General features: G+C 40.3%; 1 protein-coding gene across 1 annotated transcript in view; it reads right to left on the bottom strand.

Annotated features, from left to right (window-relative positions):
• Window positions 1–19676, bottom strand: part of DDB2 (damaged DNA binding 2) — a 171643-nt gene that overhangs the window by 78071 nt on the left and 73896 nt on the right. The window contains exons 2-3 of the mRNA XM_089825626.1: window positions 462–552; window positions 191–315 (exon numbers count right to left, since the gene is read on the bottom strand). Of these exons, the coding sequence (XP_089681752.1) occupies window positions 191–315; window positions 462–552 (216 nt within the window). The remainder of the gene's footprint in view (window positions 1–190; window positions 316–461; window positions 553–19676) is intronic.

Genomic DNA, 19676 nt, shown 5'->3' with positions numbered 1-19676 from the left:
AGAAAGTTAGGTTCGGTACAAAATTTACAATAAATTCAAATACATTTGCCTACTAATTATTTGGGATACACATCACCTCATTTCTCTCATCTCGTATATGCAAGGGTTTTTACAGCAGAAAACTGGAACAAAACATTGCAAAAACATGAACTAAGAAAAAGTATATATAACTTAAAGGAGAGTACTATACCTTAATATGATTTTTGATCTGTCGTTCATATACAAAGTCAAAGGGACCCAATATGCATTTGCGGGGGGCAGGTACAACCCCATGTTCTGTTGCTATGCGGTGTGGGCATGTCATGGTGGTATGTCCTTTAAATTCACAATAATTAAATAACAATTAGATTTAACGAAAGAACTGGTAACCCTCACCTCTTGACAAAATATTTTCCAGGCAATAATAGTGGTCTAAAAGCAATACAAAATTCAAACCAACGTAGAAATAAACAAGATACTACCAGGCTGTTTACACAAAAAACATGGCTTCTTTGGGCAGTCAATGTAAGTAGCTCCTTTGAACCCAGCTTCATGCCCAACTTGTTTGCAGACCTGCTCAACAACAAAACATGTTTGCAACCAACATATGTTTAGGATTCTTCTACACAAAAAAGCTCATCTAGCCTAAAGAGTCAAAATCATGTCTGAATTATGTCCATGTCTCTAAATTGTTCACATGTTTTTAGTGGATTATTGCATTATGTGACGATAAATACACGGAAGCCACTAGGAAATGCCTGTACTAATTACACAAATATGTATAACAAGAAAAGCATACATCATATTCACTTCTAACAAACATTTGTCACAATGTTTACAGTTTTGCTGATCCTAGAACAGAATATTAGTGTTTAAATAAAACTACTCAAGTCTGGTTCACCCACAAGTGGGATGTTATTATGATTTGCAGTGTCCCCAACACAAACAATAAGACTTGGCAGTGCATTGGCAGTCTTTTCCTTGGATTACCCAAGAGGAGGATAACGTAGAGCACTATTCGATAAGTATGGGATCTTTGGCTTGTATTCCATGCTACTCCTAAGTTGTGGGCACATTTTTCATATAACTTAAGTGAACTTGTATTCTATGTTATTCTTAAGTTGTGGGCACATCTTTTCATGCAACTTAAGTGAACTTAAGCGATTTTAAGTTGGCAATTCTTTTTATGCAACTTAATAGGCTCCTGCCCAAAAGACTTAGAGTTGTCTCACTTTTATGTACTTTGAGTGATTTTATAAAAGCATGTGACCAAAAGACCAAGAGGGTGCCAAGGGGAGTGGGTTTTCAAGATATGCTTGGTGTTATTATTCTCTTGGAGAGCTTTAGGAGCATTTGGCTTTCAATTTAGAAATCTAAGAATGGGAAACCTCGTGAGTTTCTGGAATTGGACAAGAACCCAATTCAGGTTGGAGATATCATCAGGGTATCTTACATTGCGTTGCATAATTCTTTAAATTTGTAAAATCTCCTTACGAGACAAATTTGTCACAAGCTATTGTTTGAAAGTGCAAAACTATGTTCATGAATATCTTAATGTGATTTATATCCATTATGTTCATTCATCTTGGTGTGGCAAAGACTTTAGTTATTGTAGGTTGCTCCATTAAGTTGGTATTCGAAGATAAAAAAAAATAAAGCAAAACAACATTGCTTGGAAAAATAGAGAAATAGGCTGATACAATAAAGGAGGTTTATGAAGTTAGGGTGAAATAAGTATTTGAAAATAAAGATTGATACTTTTAAAGAAAGATTAAGCTTTAGCAAATATCCTTTGATATTCCCATGTTTCCAAACAACCTTGTAGATGAATCCAACAAGAAGCGTCTGGTCTTCTGTCTATTTTCCTCCACGGTTTCTTGGATCTGGAGGGTACAACAACACAGGTGGTGCTCTGTATTTTGCTGTGGTTTGCTTGGGGCATAAAGATAGTCAAAAGGTATAATTGTTGAGTATGAATTGAATGTGCCAAGTTGTGCAACTTACTGTATTTACTATTCACCTTCCACATAATCAAGCTACCGCTTGAATATATTGTTGGGCATACTATATCTAAAGTTGCTCCATTACATTCAGCATAAGCATTGAAACCGGGGTCGGATAATGTTGCAAACATATCATTGGAACTTCTTCTGGATCAACTCTTCTTGATTTAAAGTGCACAAGCTCGTCCAGTTGGGATGCAGCTAGTATCTCTATTGTTGGACCCATTCTGGTTACAGGATGTTGTGAATATATCTATGCTTACCCAATGAAAAATTTAGAATCACAAGAAAGACTATAATTGCAGGTGGCATAAGAGTTCCCTATTGATAGACCCTGAATAGTAATTCAGATTGTGCAAGGTGCTGCTCATCATTTGGATACACCAGAGTAGAGTCTATTTTGGTCTACAAAGCAGCAGGCTACACATAATGCTGTACATTATGATATGCAGGATTTTTTTCATCTTCCAAATTGTAGCTATAATGTTATGCAGATGACAATTATGTTTCTAGTTCAAATCTATGTTGAGGTGTAATCTAGACTGGCATTTAGTTTTGAATATGCATGTTCCTTAATCTCTCTTTCAGAAATTCTCAAAATGCAAACAGATATTTAGTGCAAAATAAACTGGCAAATGCTCATTAAAATACTCAGTTCCAAACAACTTCAAATTTTCTATTGTATTATCATAATCAGCAATACAATAACATGATGTTTTCCAATCTTAAATACAGCAAAGAAAGTTGGGTTGGACAATAAAGAGAAATGTAAGTACAAGTGAGACACCTAAAATGACGCCTCCCATGGACAACGGGTTCTCGTCCTCTGTCGTCCAGCTAGGGGGATTTCGTCCTCAAAGCTGGTAAGGAAAATGAAAGTAGCTTGCTTCCAAATTTATCCAAGAGAAAACTGATATGATATTCAATAGCCAAGCTTAACTGAAATGAATGAGACTTCCTCTTTTTAATGCCCAACAGTGACTCTTCAATTTCCCTTCCCTGTCTCCATGTCATCTTGCCATTTTGTCTCTTATTGACCCTCTTAAATAATATTAAATTGACTCTAATAATTCTACATTAATTCCTTCATAAGTCAATTTTTATATGTATTTCTTGTTGGTATATTAATTCTCTATGTCAAAGAATTGGGAACATTACAATCCTCCCTCCTCGAGATTGCTTGCCCTCAAGCAATCATGAGTTTGTAACCAATATCAGGGTCCCATATCCATCTGCAAACCCCTCCATACCTTGTTCTAGTAACCGTGTAATCAAGATGTGCCATACTATGTAACCAAAAATAAGCATGCAACTCATCCATCGACCATATCGTCGGATCCCATGTCAATCTGTGAAGCACAGTTGCATCTGAAAGTTGCGAAACTCTAAACATAACTGCATCAAATCTCAAATTGTGTAGTATCACAACAAAATCCACAAAATGCGAAGCATAAATCCTGTTGGAACCCCAGTTTTTGTGAAAATTTAGAATTCTAGATGCCATGCCATAAAGAAGATTTCTCAGTACAAACATGGGCAATGCCTATGATCAAGCATTCTCTCACATTTCCAACTCCCCAAAACCAGTTCTGATGCATATGCTAAGTGATTGACTTTCAGGTATGTATGTAGTTAATAATGCAGAACCACTCCAAGTAAGTATTTTTAGACCATAATTATTTCAAATCTTCCTCTCATGACAAATCAGATGTTCCTATGCATTTTTGTATATCATACAATTCATTTATGCTAGTTTATAGATTCTTAAGATAACATTTAATATTTTTTCATAGAGCTGATCCATATGCATTTTTCTCAAATATGCAACCAAAAAGAAAAGTTGCATTTAAGTGAAAAGTTTATGGAAGAAGCAATTAGATTTTGGCCTTAATTGTTATAAAAGCAAGCCTCTAGATTTGATTTATTCATTCTACTACTTATGATTTTGTGAGTTTGAAGACTTTCAAGGGTTTGAGGAGTTGTTGCTGGAGGAATTGTGAATTTCTTTCTGATCTGCACACTTTGAGTTGGACATTGAAGCCAGTGAATTGTGGTTTCTCTTGATGTTAATACTGCTGCAATTTGGACTGGGATTTATGGGATCGATTCATGCTGAATATTGATCACATTTTCTGCTATTTGTTCAGTATATGGACAGCCAAAAGTTCTGATTTTTTGGGCCGAATTTGACTGAATTTATGACAGCCACATTAGGGGTTCTCTTGATCCAGTTTGGGCAGTGTCGAGATTCTAGCAGGGCTGCAATCTGCATTTACACGCTGTGTCCCTTTGTGAGGAGGTGAATTTGACTAATTTTGGGGCCATGTGAGTCATAGCCAGCACCCACATCAATATTAAATCATAGTCTGGTTGACTTGTCAGGTTCCTTTTTAATTCTGCATAAATTATGTTGCATCATTTTGTTGTTGGCATTGTAAATATTTGCATACTTTCTCTAAGTGGATAAAATTAGTGTGCAAGTTTCGAATTGCATTGAATTTCTATGCATTGTTTACATTTCAAATTCTGGAATAAACTGAAAAAACATAGATATTAAAAATCACAAAAAAATGGTAAAACATTACAAAAGCAAAAAGCAATCTACCAGCATAGAGCCAGCAGGGCTCTTTACACTAGTATCAGAGTGGTTTCCTGCTCAGTTGTGGAGGAAGCCTCTCACATTCAGGACAGAGGATTTGTGTGAACCATGGGTGAAACAAAATCTATACAGGATCTCATGCCAGAGCTCATCCTTGCCTTTCAGGATTATAATATTTGGGACTCTACCCCATCCGGAAATCTCGGATCCTTTATTTGCAAAGAAAAAGGAAGCAAACACTTATTCAAATAAGATAAAAGTTCTAATTTTTATGACAGCAGTCATAATGGTGAGACCCTATACATGAGATAGTAGCTCTTCCATGTGTGAAAGATGGTTGGGTGAAGTTTCCTAGTGTTGACACATGTTTCAGATGTTAGAAATGTGATGCAAATGTGAGCCATTGCAAAGCTCATTTTTCAAATAAGACCTGGGAAAATATATAAGAAAACTCAGTAGTTGGTAATAGGTCTCCGGATTAGGGTTTGGATGGACATGCAACTACCTTGGTAGCTGTCATATCAACAGCTTCTACATTACTAGTCGAATCATCTATTGAGGGGTTGAGTAGTATGTCTATGGTTGTTGATGTGTGCATTGATGATAGCACAAGTTGATTTTGAGGCAAGTGATATAGAGACAACATCATGTTATAGTATAGATCATCATAGTGGTAAGGTTCACTTTGTGGACAATCTTCTTTTTGAAATGGATGTAACATTGTCTTATGACAATCCGCTTTTTGAGGTTGATGTTGTTCACTCACCTGAGTGGAGCCACGCACAATTTAGACCATCTGCAGACACAATTCAGTTTCCTAAGCAGCAGTTGGTGATGTTCCTATCCACATATTGTAATGAGGATGTGGATACATCCATTGCAATTACAGGTGAAAATGATACGGATGGGATGAATGAATATGTAGAGAGCAATGGGAACCCACATGTTGCATCGGGTTCTCCTATGCTTAAATCCACTACAAATGTTGTTTTGATGGGTCAAATAACAAAGGTTATATTCATAACTATGACAGTCAATGCTTGACTGAGGTTGGAGCCTTCTATCCGAACTGCATAGGGAGTACTCATCACTACTTCTCTAATCCATACACAGAGATTTTGGTGAGGCATCGATATGGACTAGTTTCAGGGTTGTAGCATCCTTTGTGGGATGGGTATTTCCCATCTACAGTATACAAGATTTGTTGCTGCAAGACGGATTTCTTGCAGAGACAACACATCCTTGGGAGCCCAACAAAGAATGGAGATGGTTTTCGTGTTACAAACACCTCTGGATGTTTATATCTCCATAATAGGGATGGTTGTGAGATTAGTGTGCTTTGGGTCACCAGTGCTAACATCGTTAGCATTGAAGTTTGGTTGGGTCTCGTTGATTGGCTTCACCACTTTGAGTTTGGTGAAGTTGACTTCAAAGTTGAACAACAGATATTGGAGAATGCTTAGAAGTTTTGGCATGTGTACATGATGCCAAGTACATATGGCTCTTCTTTTGACTCTTGTGTGCATGATCTTTTTCAAGTGCATAGTTCAATTGCGCATTTGTCAGATAGTGTGTATGTCAACTCACTTTGCACAGTTTGGAGAAACAAGCTCTGTTATCTTACTAAGTTGCTTCCCTTTGAGATATTCACTCCTACGACATCTACAGTCAGAGTTGCTTCAATTTGGCAGCTAAGTCAATTGTATTAATGATATTGTTACAGGTGTTGGGTAATAATCACAAGGACATTACTCATTCTTATCTGTGGGATTTGAGTGGATTGTGATGTTTGTTTTTACTCCAAGATTTCTTGGGGCCAAGCAATCTTAGTGAGGGCAGAATGTAATGTCCAATTTTTGCTAGCATCAGACAAGTATTTCAAGAGATATTTAAGTTCAAGTGACTTATGTGATTTATTTAAATATTTTGATGTTATTATAAAGTCACTTTATGACAAAATGACTTAAGTGACTAAAAGACATAGTTACACCACCCTAGGGGACAGGGGGACGGCGGAACGGGGGGACAAGTTTCCCGGACAGAGGGACAAAGGTGCCTTAATTTGGAGAGGGTGGGGGGACGGCGGGGGGACAATGGCGGGGGATAGGAGGGGGCGTGTATATATATACATATGGTACATTAAATTGCTAGTTATCAAAGGATGTATTGCAATATAAGATGTAAAGATGTAAAAGGGTAAACACTTGAACATTGGATGGAATTGGAACATTGAACATTGAACATAAATAGTCGAATCAACAACTAGTCAACATTGGGACGTCCCTCATCCTCGACGGAGGTGGTGGAATTTGGTGGTGCCGCTGGCGATGAGGGAAAAGAGTCCCCAAGTCCCTGATGCGTCCAAGTCTCCGGGACGTGGGGCAAAAAGGGGGGGGCGCGTCTCCGTGTTACTATGCTAAAAGACAAAATAGTCTTTTATCCCACATTGCTAAGTTGTTCGTACCTCTCCTCTTTTCAAAGTTATAAAGGAAGGCATTCACATTGGGATTGAACAAAACGAATATATGAAATTATAAAATCCAAATCAGGTTGCTTCAATGTGACTGGTTTTTCCAAAAGACGGCAAACCTTTTGGGAATGAGTGAAGCTAGACAAAAACCTAGTGTTCACACTATCTACAATAGTTGAGTTGGGGATGATATGCAAAAATCTGGAACTCCATGGCAACAACAGGTATGAACAGTAGTTCAGAATTAAAACCAGCATATACAAGATTATGTCAGCGTTAAGAACTAACAGCTGAGAAGGGGGCTACAACTTCCCATAGGGGATAGAGAGCAAAGGTGGAATACTCTTTGCTATAGGAAGAAGATAGCCGTAAACAAAGATGGCAATGCAGTGGTCGTAGTGGTAACTCGTTGGAGATATTGACTAGCCGCACAGGACTGCACACGATATAGGGCAGATCATTCTGCTATTTCCAGGCCACGGCAAGGTTAGAGTGCAAGACGACTAGGTATGGAAGGTGGAGGTGGCCCAAACCTCTTGTATAACCAGTTGTCTTAGCGGCTTCAGTATCAATACACGGGTCTGTGAACTCCTTGCCCATTTTCGAAATTTAAGTTGTTGCATATTGTTTCTTTTACAAAAAAACAGTATTCACGTTATTAATGCCAATCTAAATGTGTTGTTTCTTCATATTTCTTAATGTCTGAGACGGTTTGATGAGACACCAAGCATATTAAGGGATGATTGTGTTTCGGTTTCCTAATTTTATACATAACTGTGTTGCATGATTACATTGTCGTATTCCATTATTCTTAACTCTGCAAACATTAAACTAAAGATAGGGGACTATGATGACCTGTTCAGATTAAGATTATTAAGAATAAACAACTACAGCGGGGGGTCATTTAATCTACAGCAGTTTAGGGCATGCCAACTGTTTGGTAAAATACATTGGAAAGAAATCACATTTTTTTATAATATCCAAGGAGGAATATTACAGTGGTATCAGAGCCACAAGACCTACCATCTTGTAGAAAAATAGAATATTTGCAAACTGATTTTTATCCAAAAATGTCAGCTAAAAATGAGTAAAAGACATTATAAATTCAGCCATCCTGTTGGTTACAGTCAGAGGTTCGTTCAAAGTTCAGTTCTGGAGTTATGAATGGAGTAATGGTGTTTATAGTTCTCAAATTCCTATCAGAGGGGAGAATAACAGGAACATTTTATAAGAACTAGCGGTGGCAGTAGGAAAGTTATTTTATTTTCAGTTTGCTGTGCATTTGGAACGACCAGCACTATAATTTTTGTTTCCTATGGACAGACATAGGAGGACTGGTAGTTCTAAAAGCAGGTGGAGTAATGAGGAATTTAGCACAAAAATGAAAGCCTTGCTAGAGAGTACGGAAAAACTTAAGCTTCGTCAACAAAGGCCGACGGAGAGCTTATTGGATCCAAAGATAGTTGAGAGGACAGCCAAGTATATAGTTTTCACCTTTAAAAGGCCAACATCGAGGTTACGGGGAAAGGAGTTTCAATCTTCCTCGACAAGTGTCCATGATGCAAATGTACCTGTATTTAATACGAGACTTACTAGTCCTATCTGCAATGTTGATGGTGGCCCCTTTTTACAGAGATCAGTCGATGTGTCAGTACCCTTGGTGGATAGCGGCACTACGCTACAGCACGTTGAGGGCCCTAGAATTGTTACAGTTAGTGCAAAAACAACTGATGCAGTTATTACTACTGATACTTCAAGTTCTCTTGAGGAGGGAATTATTATTGGAAATTTGTATGGGAGTTGTCATAGTGTTGCTCTAGTGCAGCAGGCACTTGCTTTGTCAGGTGGGACTGATGCATGTGTGGAGTCACCTAGTTGTGATGCCAGTGATTTGGGTGTTACAAGTTACAACAGAGTCTGTAGATGTGGGTTCATGCTCTAGCATTATTGATTCACGGCCTTGATGGAAGTATTGTCATTGATGTCAAAGGATCTGAAGAGAATGAACAAAACTACAAGTATCGGGATTATCAATGTCAAAGAAAAATTGAAGATAGCAATTGAACTCTTTGTGTTTATATAGATCTAGTTAAAGATGTCGTTATTTATAATGGATATACTCAGCAGTCTGATTAAGGTAGCAATGCATGATATAAGTAAGGTACAACGAGTTATAACAATACAAAAGTCTACCATAGTCAACAGCAATAATGTGAAGCAACTCAAGAAGCCTGATAGAGAGTGATAACATAGCAGGTCAAAGTGTCATTAGTATGGACGAAGAACGAATTTAAGTAGTTCCTGTCGGCAATACACAGAGAACAACAACGATGGGAATCTGAATGTAAGAGTGTGAAGGTCGATCATATCAGAACGTAATCTATAGTAACAAATACAAAGGATGAACTCTACAGAATGTAGACATAATAATAGACACAATATTTGTATTTATATAGAATGCAGCAAGCAGAAGTATACACAGCAGCAAATAATAACAGCAAAAAATGACAAAATAAGGAAAAGACAAATTTTATTGTCTTACCCACAAACAAAGAATTCTGAATGTTTCCTTGAAAAGTCGTATTCTTATAAGAAGTGCGATGTAGTTCTGTTTGAGCTCTTTGTTAAAAAAGCAATCCTAGTGGAAGGGAAGATAAGTCCAGGTGGCAATATGATATGTCAGTTCAGAAGTCAAACAAACATCAATAAAACAAAGATATTTTATCTTTGAAATCTTAATAAATCAGTCAGTAAGTTAATGTGATACACAAGGACAGGTTGACAAGAAGACAAAGTCTACAAGACAACGAAAGTATCTTATTCACGTGATTACACAATAATAAAGAATATATGCAGTGACACATTCAAACAAAGGTATTACTGAAAGGATTTATTAGTGTTGGAATCTTGGGCAAGTGTATTTAATATATTTGTCTACAACAATAATCAATTCTTCAGGCAGTTGAAGTCTTTGATTCTTATATAAGACGAACACAGGAATATTTGACAGCAATCACATTTGACTCAAGCCATCGGGATAAATATACATGCAGCAGAGGTATCGAGAGATGGTGAGAATACGGAAGCAATGAGGTTTTTGATATGAGCAGTGATCAGATAAAAGACGCTCCCCAGTAATATAATATTCCACATAACAAAAGAAAGTAACAATAACACACAAGAATGATACGGACATCCTGTTGCGTAAGCGTAGGAAGACTGATAAATATTCGAAAAGAAGAAATGAACAAATACTTTTGTATGTGGCACAACAATAATAATTGGTGAATACTAAGACAATCGGATTTGAAAATATGAAAATATTAAGTGAGAAAACTATATAATACCAAAAGAATATGGTCTATTTAATAAAATGTTATTTTATTAAATAGTTTGTAGAAGACGTGACTTATTGAAAAGTCACATCCCCCTTACTAATAAAGATATATAATGAGAAGTTCAAGAAGTGTTAAAAAAAGGTAAAACGAATATCTGAAAATACAGAATATCAGAGAAACGTAATAAAAAGAAAAAAGGCATATATGCAGAGCAAGGCAGCAAATGAAGCAGTGAGCGGTTGAGAGAAGATTTAAGAACAGATATATGAGTGGAAGAAAAATATTGTAAAGATATATTTTAAAAGATTGCATGTAGAGCAGATTGCTGAAGCAGAGACAAAATATATATATTTGAGCAGAAAATAATGAAAGCATAAAAGAAGAACATACAGATGTAAATCACTGATTTGAAGTGTTCATATAAATGACAAGTATAAGTAGTGATTAAAGTATCCATCATCAGTTGAATCAAGCAACATAGTTAAAGTGGAAAAGGAGTTTTTGCAGTGGGTTGGTGCTCACGAAGACAAGTAGAAGGAGTTGGTGCTTCCAGTAGGTCGGAGCCTACGAAGTGTGGGAGTTGGAGCTTCCGGTGAGTCAGTGCTCATAAACATGGAAGTCGTAGCCTCTAGTAGGTTGGAGCCTACAAATCTATTGTAAAAGAACAAGTTTATATAAAAGCATTTATTGTCGTGGTTTTCTCCCGCATTGGATTTTCACGTAAATCATTGTGTCATTATGTTCATGTGGATAATTGTTTATTTCAGTATTTGAAGTTATTGTTTGGATCAAAGTTTTAAATTGGCAAAATTGTTATTATACTTGTTCCCCCCCCCCACTCTCAATATAATCGTGTGCTCTTCAGGCCTAGCATAGAGTCATGTCTACAGAGTCAGGTGACAGCAGTTGAGAATCTAATAGGTGATGGGGATGTAGATAGTGTGGACACCTCTGGTGATTTTTTGGATGATGTTATGATTTGCACCGGGCATGATACCCCTTGTCAGATATTGGGTGACGACTCTTATGAGATTTTGGATGGGTCCTAGGAATCAATGTTTAGAGGATCTTACTATTGAGATGGAAGCTCAGACATGTGTGGAGATTGAGATTGAAAGGGCTTATGTTTATCGTACAGGTAAAGAAATCAACGCATACAGACAATAATAGCAGAATAATATTCGCATATGCCAGAACATACATTAGGCTTCATAATATTCGCAATAGCAAATGAATGATGCTTTATAATGATCTCAGACGGGATATAAATACTACCGCCGAACCTTCTCGAGGGAGTCCGTCGGCCACAAATATTCTATCCGCTACAAACTATTTACCGACGATGTCGGCAACAGAATACAGAAACACCGCCGAACATCAACCCGTCGGCTACAGAATACAAAACACCGCCAGAACCATCCAGTCGGCTAACACCATCCCTCCCAAAAAAGTAGTCGTCTCCTAACGACTAACAAAATTAGGAGACAACTTACAGACCACAGAAGAAATACTAGAGAGAAGGGGGTGTCCCAGAAGTGTGCTGCTGGCGACGTAACTCGTACACCTGCTCAGTCCTAATGCGGAGATCTATCTGAATCTAAGAATTAACTTCGACGGCCTCCTTTAAAAGAAGCGCCGCATCCAAGGCTTGCGTCCTAGCTAACTGCATCTCGTGCTCAGCCGCATCCTTATCTCGAACCGCTGCCTCTGTACCTTGCTTAGCCACGTCCCTCTCTTGCACCGCCGCTGCCAAATTTGCCAGTAGTGCTGCCCGCTCTACAGCCCATGCTGCCTGCTGGTCAGCCAAGTCGACGGCTAGCTTCTGTCTAGCCTCAGTCTCAGCTGCCAATGATATCTCTGCTGCAACCCTGTTCGCCTCCGCACGCCGACAACCGTAGTAAACATCTTTGTATAGTCCCACAATCTCATGTGCCAGCTTCATCATAGGAGTGTATCTGCTTCTGTCACATCACTTCCACATTCATCCCGTTACATTTGTAGCCTCTGCTAACACAATACTATCTCCTCAAGCTGACCTTGATCGCCACCTGTGCTGCTTTCTCTGTTTTCAATTCCACGCTACCCTGAGCCAAGTGTCGCTACACTGCCTCCAACTGGATGATTAGCTCCTCCCGAGCTCTCTACGCATCCACCAAGACAGCCTCCCAGCCAAAACCTACTCCAAGTGCCTCTGTACACAGAAAGTCCATGCCTGCAGCAACTTCAACTCTTCTCCACTGGTCAGACTCCCATGACTGATATCCGCCAAGACTCTGTCGCAGTACAGGGCGGGGTCGAGGGGCAGCGCCCCTCGCCGCCAAGACCAAATTAGCATTTCGCAACCCGCACAAGAATGCACGGAACCCACTATTTCTGTCATTTTCTGTCGATTCTACACTCTTTCTGGCAACTACAGATGCATCCCCTTTCCTTTGGCATCATCTGTAACTCATTCTGAACAACTTGAATCTGTCGTCGTTTCTTTTTTTCTTTTTTTTTAGCAACCCCTCTCTTTTGTTTGTCTGTTACTGTTTCGCTAGCTTGTTAAGGCACACAAAATCAATTCTCCCCAGGCCTCTATTCGAACGACTCAGGGAGGTAATAGAAAAAACTTCATCTGATATCGGCTACTGGCTTGATCTGCACGGAATAATGTCCGCTAATCCCTAATAGCAAACACTTGACACTACCTATGCAGTCTTCATAAATTAAGTTTTAAGCTCGACTCTGTCTCTTCTTAATGCACAGGAACGTTGTCCTCCAATTGCAACCCACGGAAGAGTCTTAAGACGGCGGAGTTCTTTTTGTTATAGCCCGCGGACCTTTCTTTTTTCCGGCGGAGACTTCTGGCGAGAATGATTTCTTTTAAGTCCACGGCCTTCCTATTTACTAGTGAAGACTGCCCGCGTGGAAGAGATTTTAGAAGGTTCCGGAAGAAAAAAACAAAAAAAGTGTTTAAGCTCGCGGGAAAAGATCGAAATAAGGCGAAGGGAAAAGATGGAATCCGTATTGCGCAAGAGAATTTAATTCTGGCACAGCTAGCTGAACGCCGACGGAGATTTCAGAAGATTGCCGACGCAAACCGAAGCGTGGAGGAATTGTTGGAGGAGACTCAGCAGCGGGTGGAATTGGTGGAAGAAGCACGGGAGGAGTTCTTGAATTTGTGTTCGCCGAGGGAAGAAAATTCAGACGGAAGAGCATCAACTCCCACGGCTCGCAGTGCCGAGGGAGCACGAGCGTGAAGTGACCTCTTCGTCCAAGATAGACTTCCGCGGAAAACAACTTCAGAAGATCCTTCTTCTTCACCAAGGTTCGCAGCTGTCGACACCTCCAGTGTGGGAGTGCAGACCGCCGGTGCAGGAGTTCAAACCGCCGGTGTGGGAGTTTAGACTGCCGGTGTGGGAGTGCCGACCGCCAGTGTAGGAGTGCAAACCTCCAGTGTTATGGCGGGACCCAAAGAAAAGCTGCCGAAGTTTGAGGGCGATGGTACAACCGACCCCATCCGACATTGTAAGACATGTGAGACGATTTGGCGGGCAAATGGAATCACAAATGCCAACAAATGGGTCATGCAATTTTCGGCAACCCTACGGGGTGTGGCGATTGATTGGTTTCGGATACGGATCCACAAAAGCTGGATACCTGGGATAACATTAAAAAGGAGTTCCTAGCAGAATTTAAACCCTTGCAGGATGATAATGAAATTGTAGCAGAGATTTTCAATACCAAACAGGGGAAGCACGAAACTGTCCGCGTCTACGCCAGGAGATTAAAAGACTTAATAAACAAAATGGAAAGCAAGCCAACTGACGGATTGCAGAAAAGATGGTTTGTGGACGGCCTACGCTCGAAGTTGCGGAGGAAAATGAAAATTGTGCCACCGTCGTCATATGTGGACGCGTATAACAGAGCACTAGACCTTGAAAGCGAGCAGAAGACAAAGAAGAAGAAAACTAGCTCCTCTGATTCTGATGACGACGAGTCTGCCGGAGATGATAGCAGCGACGACGAAGGTAGCAGCAAGAAGGTTCGTGCCCTACAGAAGGATATGGTTCGCATTATGAAGGAGTTTGAAAATATGCAGAAGGAGCCAAAAGGCAGTGAACTGTGGTGCACGGAATGTAAGACCGACGGTCATACTAAAGGATTGTGCCCGAAGAACCAATTCTGTGACATTTGTTAGATCATGGGCCATTCGACAAAGGAGTGCCCCTTTAACATGAAGACAAGAGGATCTCCGCAAGCGTTTCTCACATAGGAGGTTTCCCCGTCGAGTAGTAGCGGAAACACGAATACCACCGATGCTACATCTGGAGGATACATGAATAATAATAAAGGGCAAAATAATAACAATAATAATGGGAGCCGAAGTCGAACTCAGTATGATGTAAATGGACGGCCGATCGTTCAATGCCGAGCATGTAATTTGTGGGGTCATTTTGCGTGGGATTGTACAACGACAAACACACCCAAATTATTATGCAGATGGTGCAGACCCGACGATCACGAAGATTCCAAGTGTCCAAAGGATGGAGTAAACTTGATCACTGTTGGCACGGATGTAGAGGAGGTTCTGGCAATTACACGGAGGCAAGTGGAGGAAAAGAGAAAAGTGGGGGAAGCGCAGACAGACATTGTAAAGGCATCGTCGGTGGGGACATCTCAGTTGAAGGACATCACCGACACCTTGGCAAGGAACTTCGCAGAACAAAACATTGTACGACAGATCTTACAAATGGAGATACCAGTCAAGATAAGTGACCTCACAATGCCCCAGTTAAGAACGGCCATTCTGAATCATACACCATTTTCGAAAGCACCGGAGGACACAGGAAGGGATAGTAGGGAAGTGATGACAACAGACCCAATGCTGCTTGCACTCACATCCGGACGGCACCCGATGGTCGTCGAGATGGGGATTTTGGGAAATGTTTTGACAGACACAATTGGCGACGGAGGGTCCGGCGTGAATGTGTTTCCGGAGGATACTTGGAAGAAGTTGGGAAAGCCGACATTGTGGCCACCTACATTTCAGTTGCTCACGACAGACCAACATGGAATCAAACTATTGGGAATCTTGAAAGCGCAACCAGTAACAATTGGTACACAACCATTTTTATTGGATTTTGTGGTCATTCCATTAAAAAGAAAAGGATATGATGCTATTCTGGGACGGGATTGGTTGGTGCAAGCAAAAGTAAAACATGATTGAAAACGAAATACCCTATCAATGGAGCGCGAAGGCAAAAGATTCACAATTGACCTGCATACACAAATGGTCGATGAGGAGGCAGCATCGTCAGATTCAGAAAGTGACGGCGAAAGTGACGACGAAGCAAAGAGGAGAATGGAACCAGACGAAGGAGTATTGAGACTTGACGGAGGATTGAATGATGACAACCTGGACTCGGTGAATGGTCTGTTCCACTGGCAGATAGAAGACTACGAACTGTTTCCGAGTTGCAATATGTTAACGGTCGACGAACGTGACAAAACACAGGAAAATGAATGTCCGGAGGAATGCAGGGAAGCGGAAAAAGGAAAAGCTGCCATGGCTGAAGCTGAGGGGAAGAACATACAGTCTGAACACAGAAAAACGAAAGATCCCACTGTCCGGTACATGGTGAATGGACCGCGCAGAAAGAAAAGGTTACACCACAGCATAAAATTAGTGGAAGGGCACCGACAGCAAGGAAATAATCTAGTTGCGCGACAACCACAGGCACATTGGGCGACGGAGGTGGCACAGAACAACCGTAAGCCGTACGACAGTCAAAATGAAATCAAAGTGGAAAAGTTTAAGGGCAGATGGGTTGGACCATATCAGATCTGGGAGGTTGGCGACAATGGAACAATCAAACTGACGACTTTGGACGGACAGGAGATGGCTTAGTCAGTTAACAGATCTAAATTGAAACTATATCATGCAAGAAAGTTGTCGTCGTTGTTGCAACCTCTGGCATCGTCATTACGGGACTCTCTGGCGGCGACGTCATCTGAAGGTACCTATGTTATTTGATGTGTTAGAATAGAGAGCAAAAAAATTAAAATTTAAAAAAATAAAAAAAAATAAAATAAAAAAAAAACATCACCCCGTCGGCTATAGAATACAAAACACCGCCGGAACCATTCAGTTGGCTAACAGCTTCTATTTCTTTGGGGGAGTTGTTTGAGGTACATAGTAGTTGTATCTCGGATGCAAAGTTGTGCAAGGACGATAGCACATATATGAGTGATCTTGTGGTGGACGGTTCTGATTCAGTTTCCTATCACAGTACAGTTAGCGAGACACAGAGCTTGCATAGGAGTTAGGGGTTACAAAGGCATCATGTGACTTCTCAGTTGAAGGTGAGTGACAGTGACATTTATTCATCTCTTGGTCATTACGATGCTATTCAACATATCCTAGCTATATCTGGTTTGGGTGCCCTAGTGTCAAATGAGCACGGTGATAGTAGTTTTTCCCAAGCAGAGGTTCATGCGCTTTGAGAGGTTGTTAGGATCTTGAAGCATAGTTACTCTCAGTTGGTTGATGACAGAGATTACCTTCTGGAGTGGGGTAGCACTTGCTATGAGGCATTGTTAGGGAAAGAGGAGGACGTGGTTGAGCTCACCCAAGAGCTTGAGGTGACGGTGGACTCTCTTCAGTATACTCAGTTGGCTCTTCTGGAGTCACAGTCACATTTGGGTGAGGTTACCGTGGAGTTAGAACAGGTATAGTCAACACCAACCCCAGACCCTATTCAGTTACATATTGTGGTTGGTAGTGAGTTTGCTTCTACGGTTGAGGATGAGGGACATGATGATGTGGCAAACACCTTTGTCTAGGATATGAGTGTAGTATGTACAGAGGAAGTGAGAGCATTAGTGGAGACAAGATCTCATGGTGATTTGTTTCCTTCTACTGGAAGTGAATCTATTTCTTCTTTTTATACAATTAGTAGCACAGGACAGTTCGCATTGTCACATTTTCAAAGAGATCAATTGTGGATTGGGGGGAAGCAGATTGATGCTTCCACATATAATTTCTACTCTACTGAGTCATTCATGGAATACTTGCTTGAGAGCTCAGATTTGCACGAGGTTTCATACAGTATATCCGAGGGCGCTCTCATTCAGGGCTCTGCTGTTATTAGAGGATTGGTGAGGAAGATTGTAGAGACCTTGGCTACAATGCTTCCCAACAAGGATTTGGTGGTTGGGCTTGCTAAGGTGGTTACCCAAGATCCTGCTTGACCAATAGTTTAGAGTCATAGATTGGAGCCATCTTCTGATTTCCAATTTGATGACGATTACCCCTCAATAGAGATTGGGAGTTTTTATCAAAATTACACTGTGAGGAGTCCTCATCACTTTTCTCTTGACCCACGGGTGGAGGACTTGGTTTTCAGTATTATGGATGGTGACAGAACGTTTGGTATTAATTACACCCACAGAGGGTGTACTCCTCCGCTAATGGAGGGAGATTATGAGATACAAGGTATTGGGAAACAGTTGGATGTGCTAGTGACTAAGATGAATCAAAATCACAAACGGATGACCCAACTGATTTCAAAGACGAGATTTGAGCAGAGAATGATCACTTTTTCTAAGAGCGGAAGGTGATGATACAGTTGCGGCTTCAGATTTGCCGGACATTTCTTATGAGACACTGCATGAGTTGGGCACACTTCAGGTGGAATGTGTTGAGGTTTTATGTCAGGTTAAGTCAGATGATGCAGTTGTTGGCATAAGTTCCCCAAATCATGTATTTGATGGCGATGCAGTGATAGTGGGAGTAGGAGCATGTGATGATACTGTCATATCAGCAGTCACTTCTGTGTCGGTTGAGCCATCCATTGAGGAGTTCAGCAATATCCATGTGGTTGTATATGTGTGCTCCGATGATAGTACACTTGTTATTGTTGATGAGGTGAGCGATGCAGTGATAGAGTCATGTTACACTATCGATCAACAAAGTGTTGATCTTCACTTCATGGATAATCCTACGTTTGACATGGATGCAACATTGTCTTATGACAATCCATTGTTTGAGGTTGATCACTCACCTGAGTGGAGTGGGGCTCAATTTTCACCATCTATAAAGATTCAGTTTTGTGTTGCGGCAGTTAGTAACGTTCCTGTCTACAGATTTTGACGTGGCTACACCTATGGTTGATACAGCTGGCATAAGTGCATATGGTTCTCCTGTAGCTATGTCTCTTCAAGGGATTGTTGATCTGAATTCCAGTCCAATTTATATCATTGGGATTGAAGACAACAAATATATGAAATTATAAAATCCAAATCAGGTTGCTTCAATGTGACTAGTTTTTCCAAAAGATGACAAACCTTTTGCGAATGAGTGAAGCTAGACGAAAACCTAGTGTTCACACTATCTACAATAGTTGAGTTGGGGCTGATATGCAGAAATCTGGAACTCCACGGCAACAGCAGGTATGAACAGTAGTTCATAATTAAAACAAGCATATACAAGATTTTGTCAGCATTAAGAACTAACAGCTGAGAAGAGGGCTACAGCTTCCCATGGGGTATAGAGAGCAAAGGTGGAATACTCTTTGCCGTAGAAAGAAGATAGCCGTCAACAAACATGGCAACGCAATGGTAGTGTGGTAACTCGTTGGAGATATTGACTAGCCGCACAGGACTGCACACGATATAGGGCAGATCATTCTGCTATTTCCACGCTACGGCAAGGTTAGAGTGCAAGTCGACTAGGTATGGAAGGTGGAGACGGCCCAAACCGCTTGTATAACCAATTGTCTTAGCAGCTTTAGTATCAACACACGGGTCCGTGAACTCCTTGCCCATTTTCGAAATTTATGGTGTTGCATATTGTTTCTTTTACAAAATAAACAGTATCACGTTATTAATGCCAATCTAAATGTGTTGTTTCTTCATATTTCTTAATGTCTAAGATGGTTTGATGAGACACCAGGCATATTAAGGGACGACTGTATTTTGGTTTCCTTATTTTATACATAGCTACGTTACATGATTACATTGTCGTATTCCATTATACTAAACTCTGCAAACATTAAACTATAGATAGCTGACTGTGATGACCTGTTCGGATTAAGATTATTAAGAATAAACAACTACAGGGGGGTCATTTAATCTACAGCAGTTTAGTGCATGCCAACTGTTTGGTAAAATACATTGGAAAGAAATCAAATTTTTTTATAATATCCAAGGAGGAATATTACACAGGATTAGCCTATTATTATGATCCTCATAGACAAATTATTGTGAATAGAGGGTCTTCTCAAGCAAAGGCTCGGTTATGG

Source organism: Cupressus sempervirens, chromosome 4 (genome assembly GCF_028749045.1).
Source record: "Cupressus sempervirens isolate cs-2001-9-10 chromosome 4, ASM2874904v1, whole genome shotgun sequence".
Taxonomy (NCBI): domain Eukaryota; kingdom Viridiplantae; phylum Streptophyta; class Pinopsida; order Cupressales; family Cupressaceae; genus Cupressus; species Cupressus sempervirens.
Note: the sequence above shows the minus strand (reverse complement) of the source record. Positions and strands in the feature narration are given on the sequence as shown.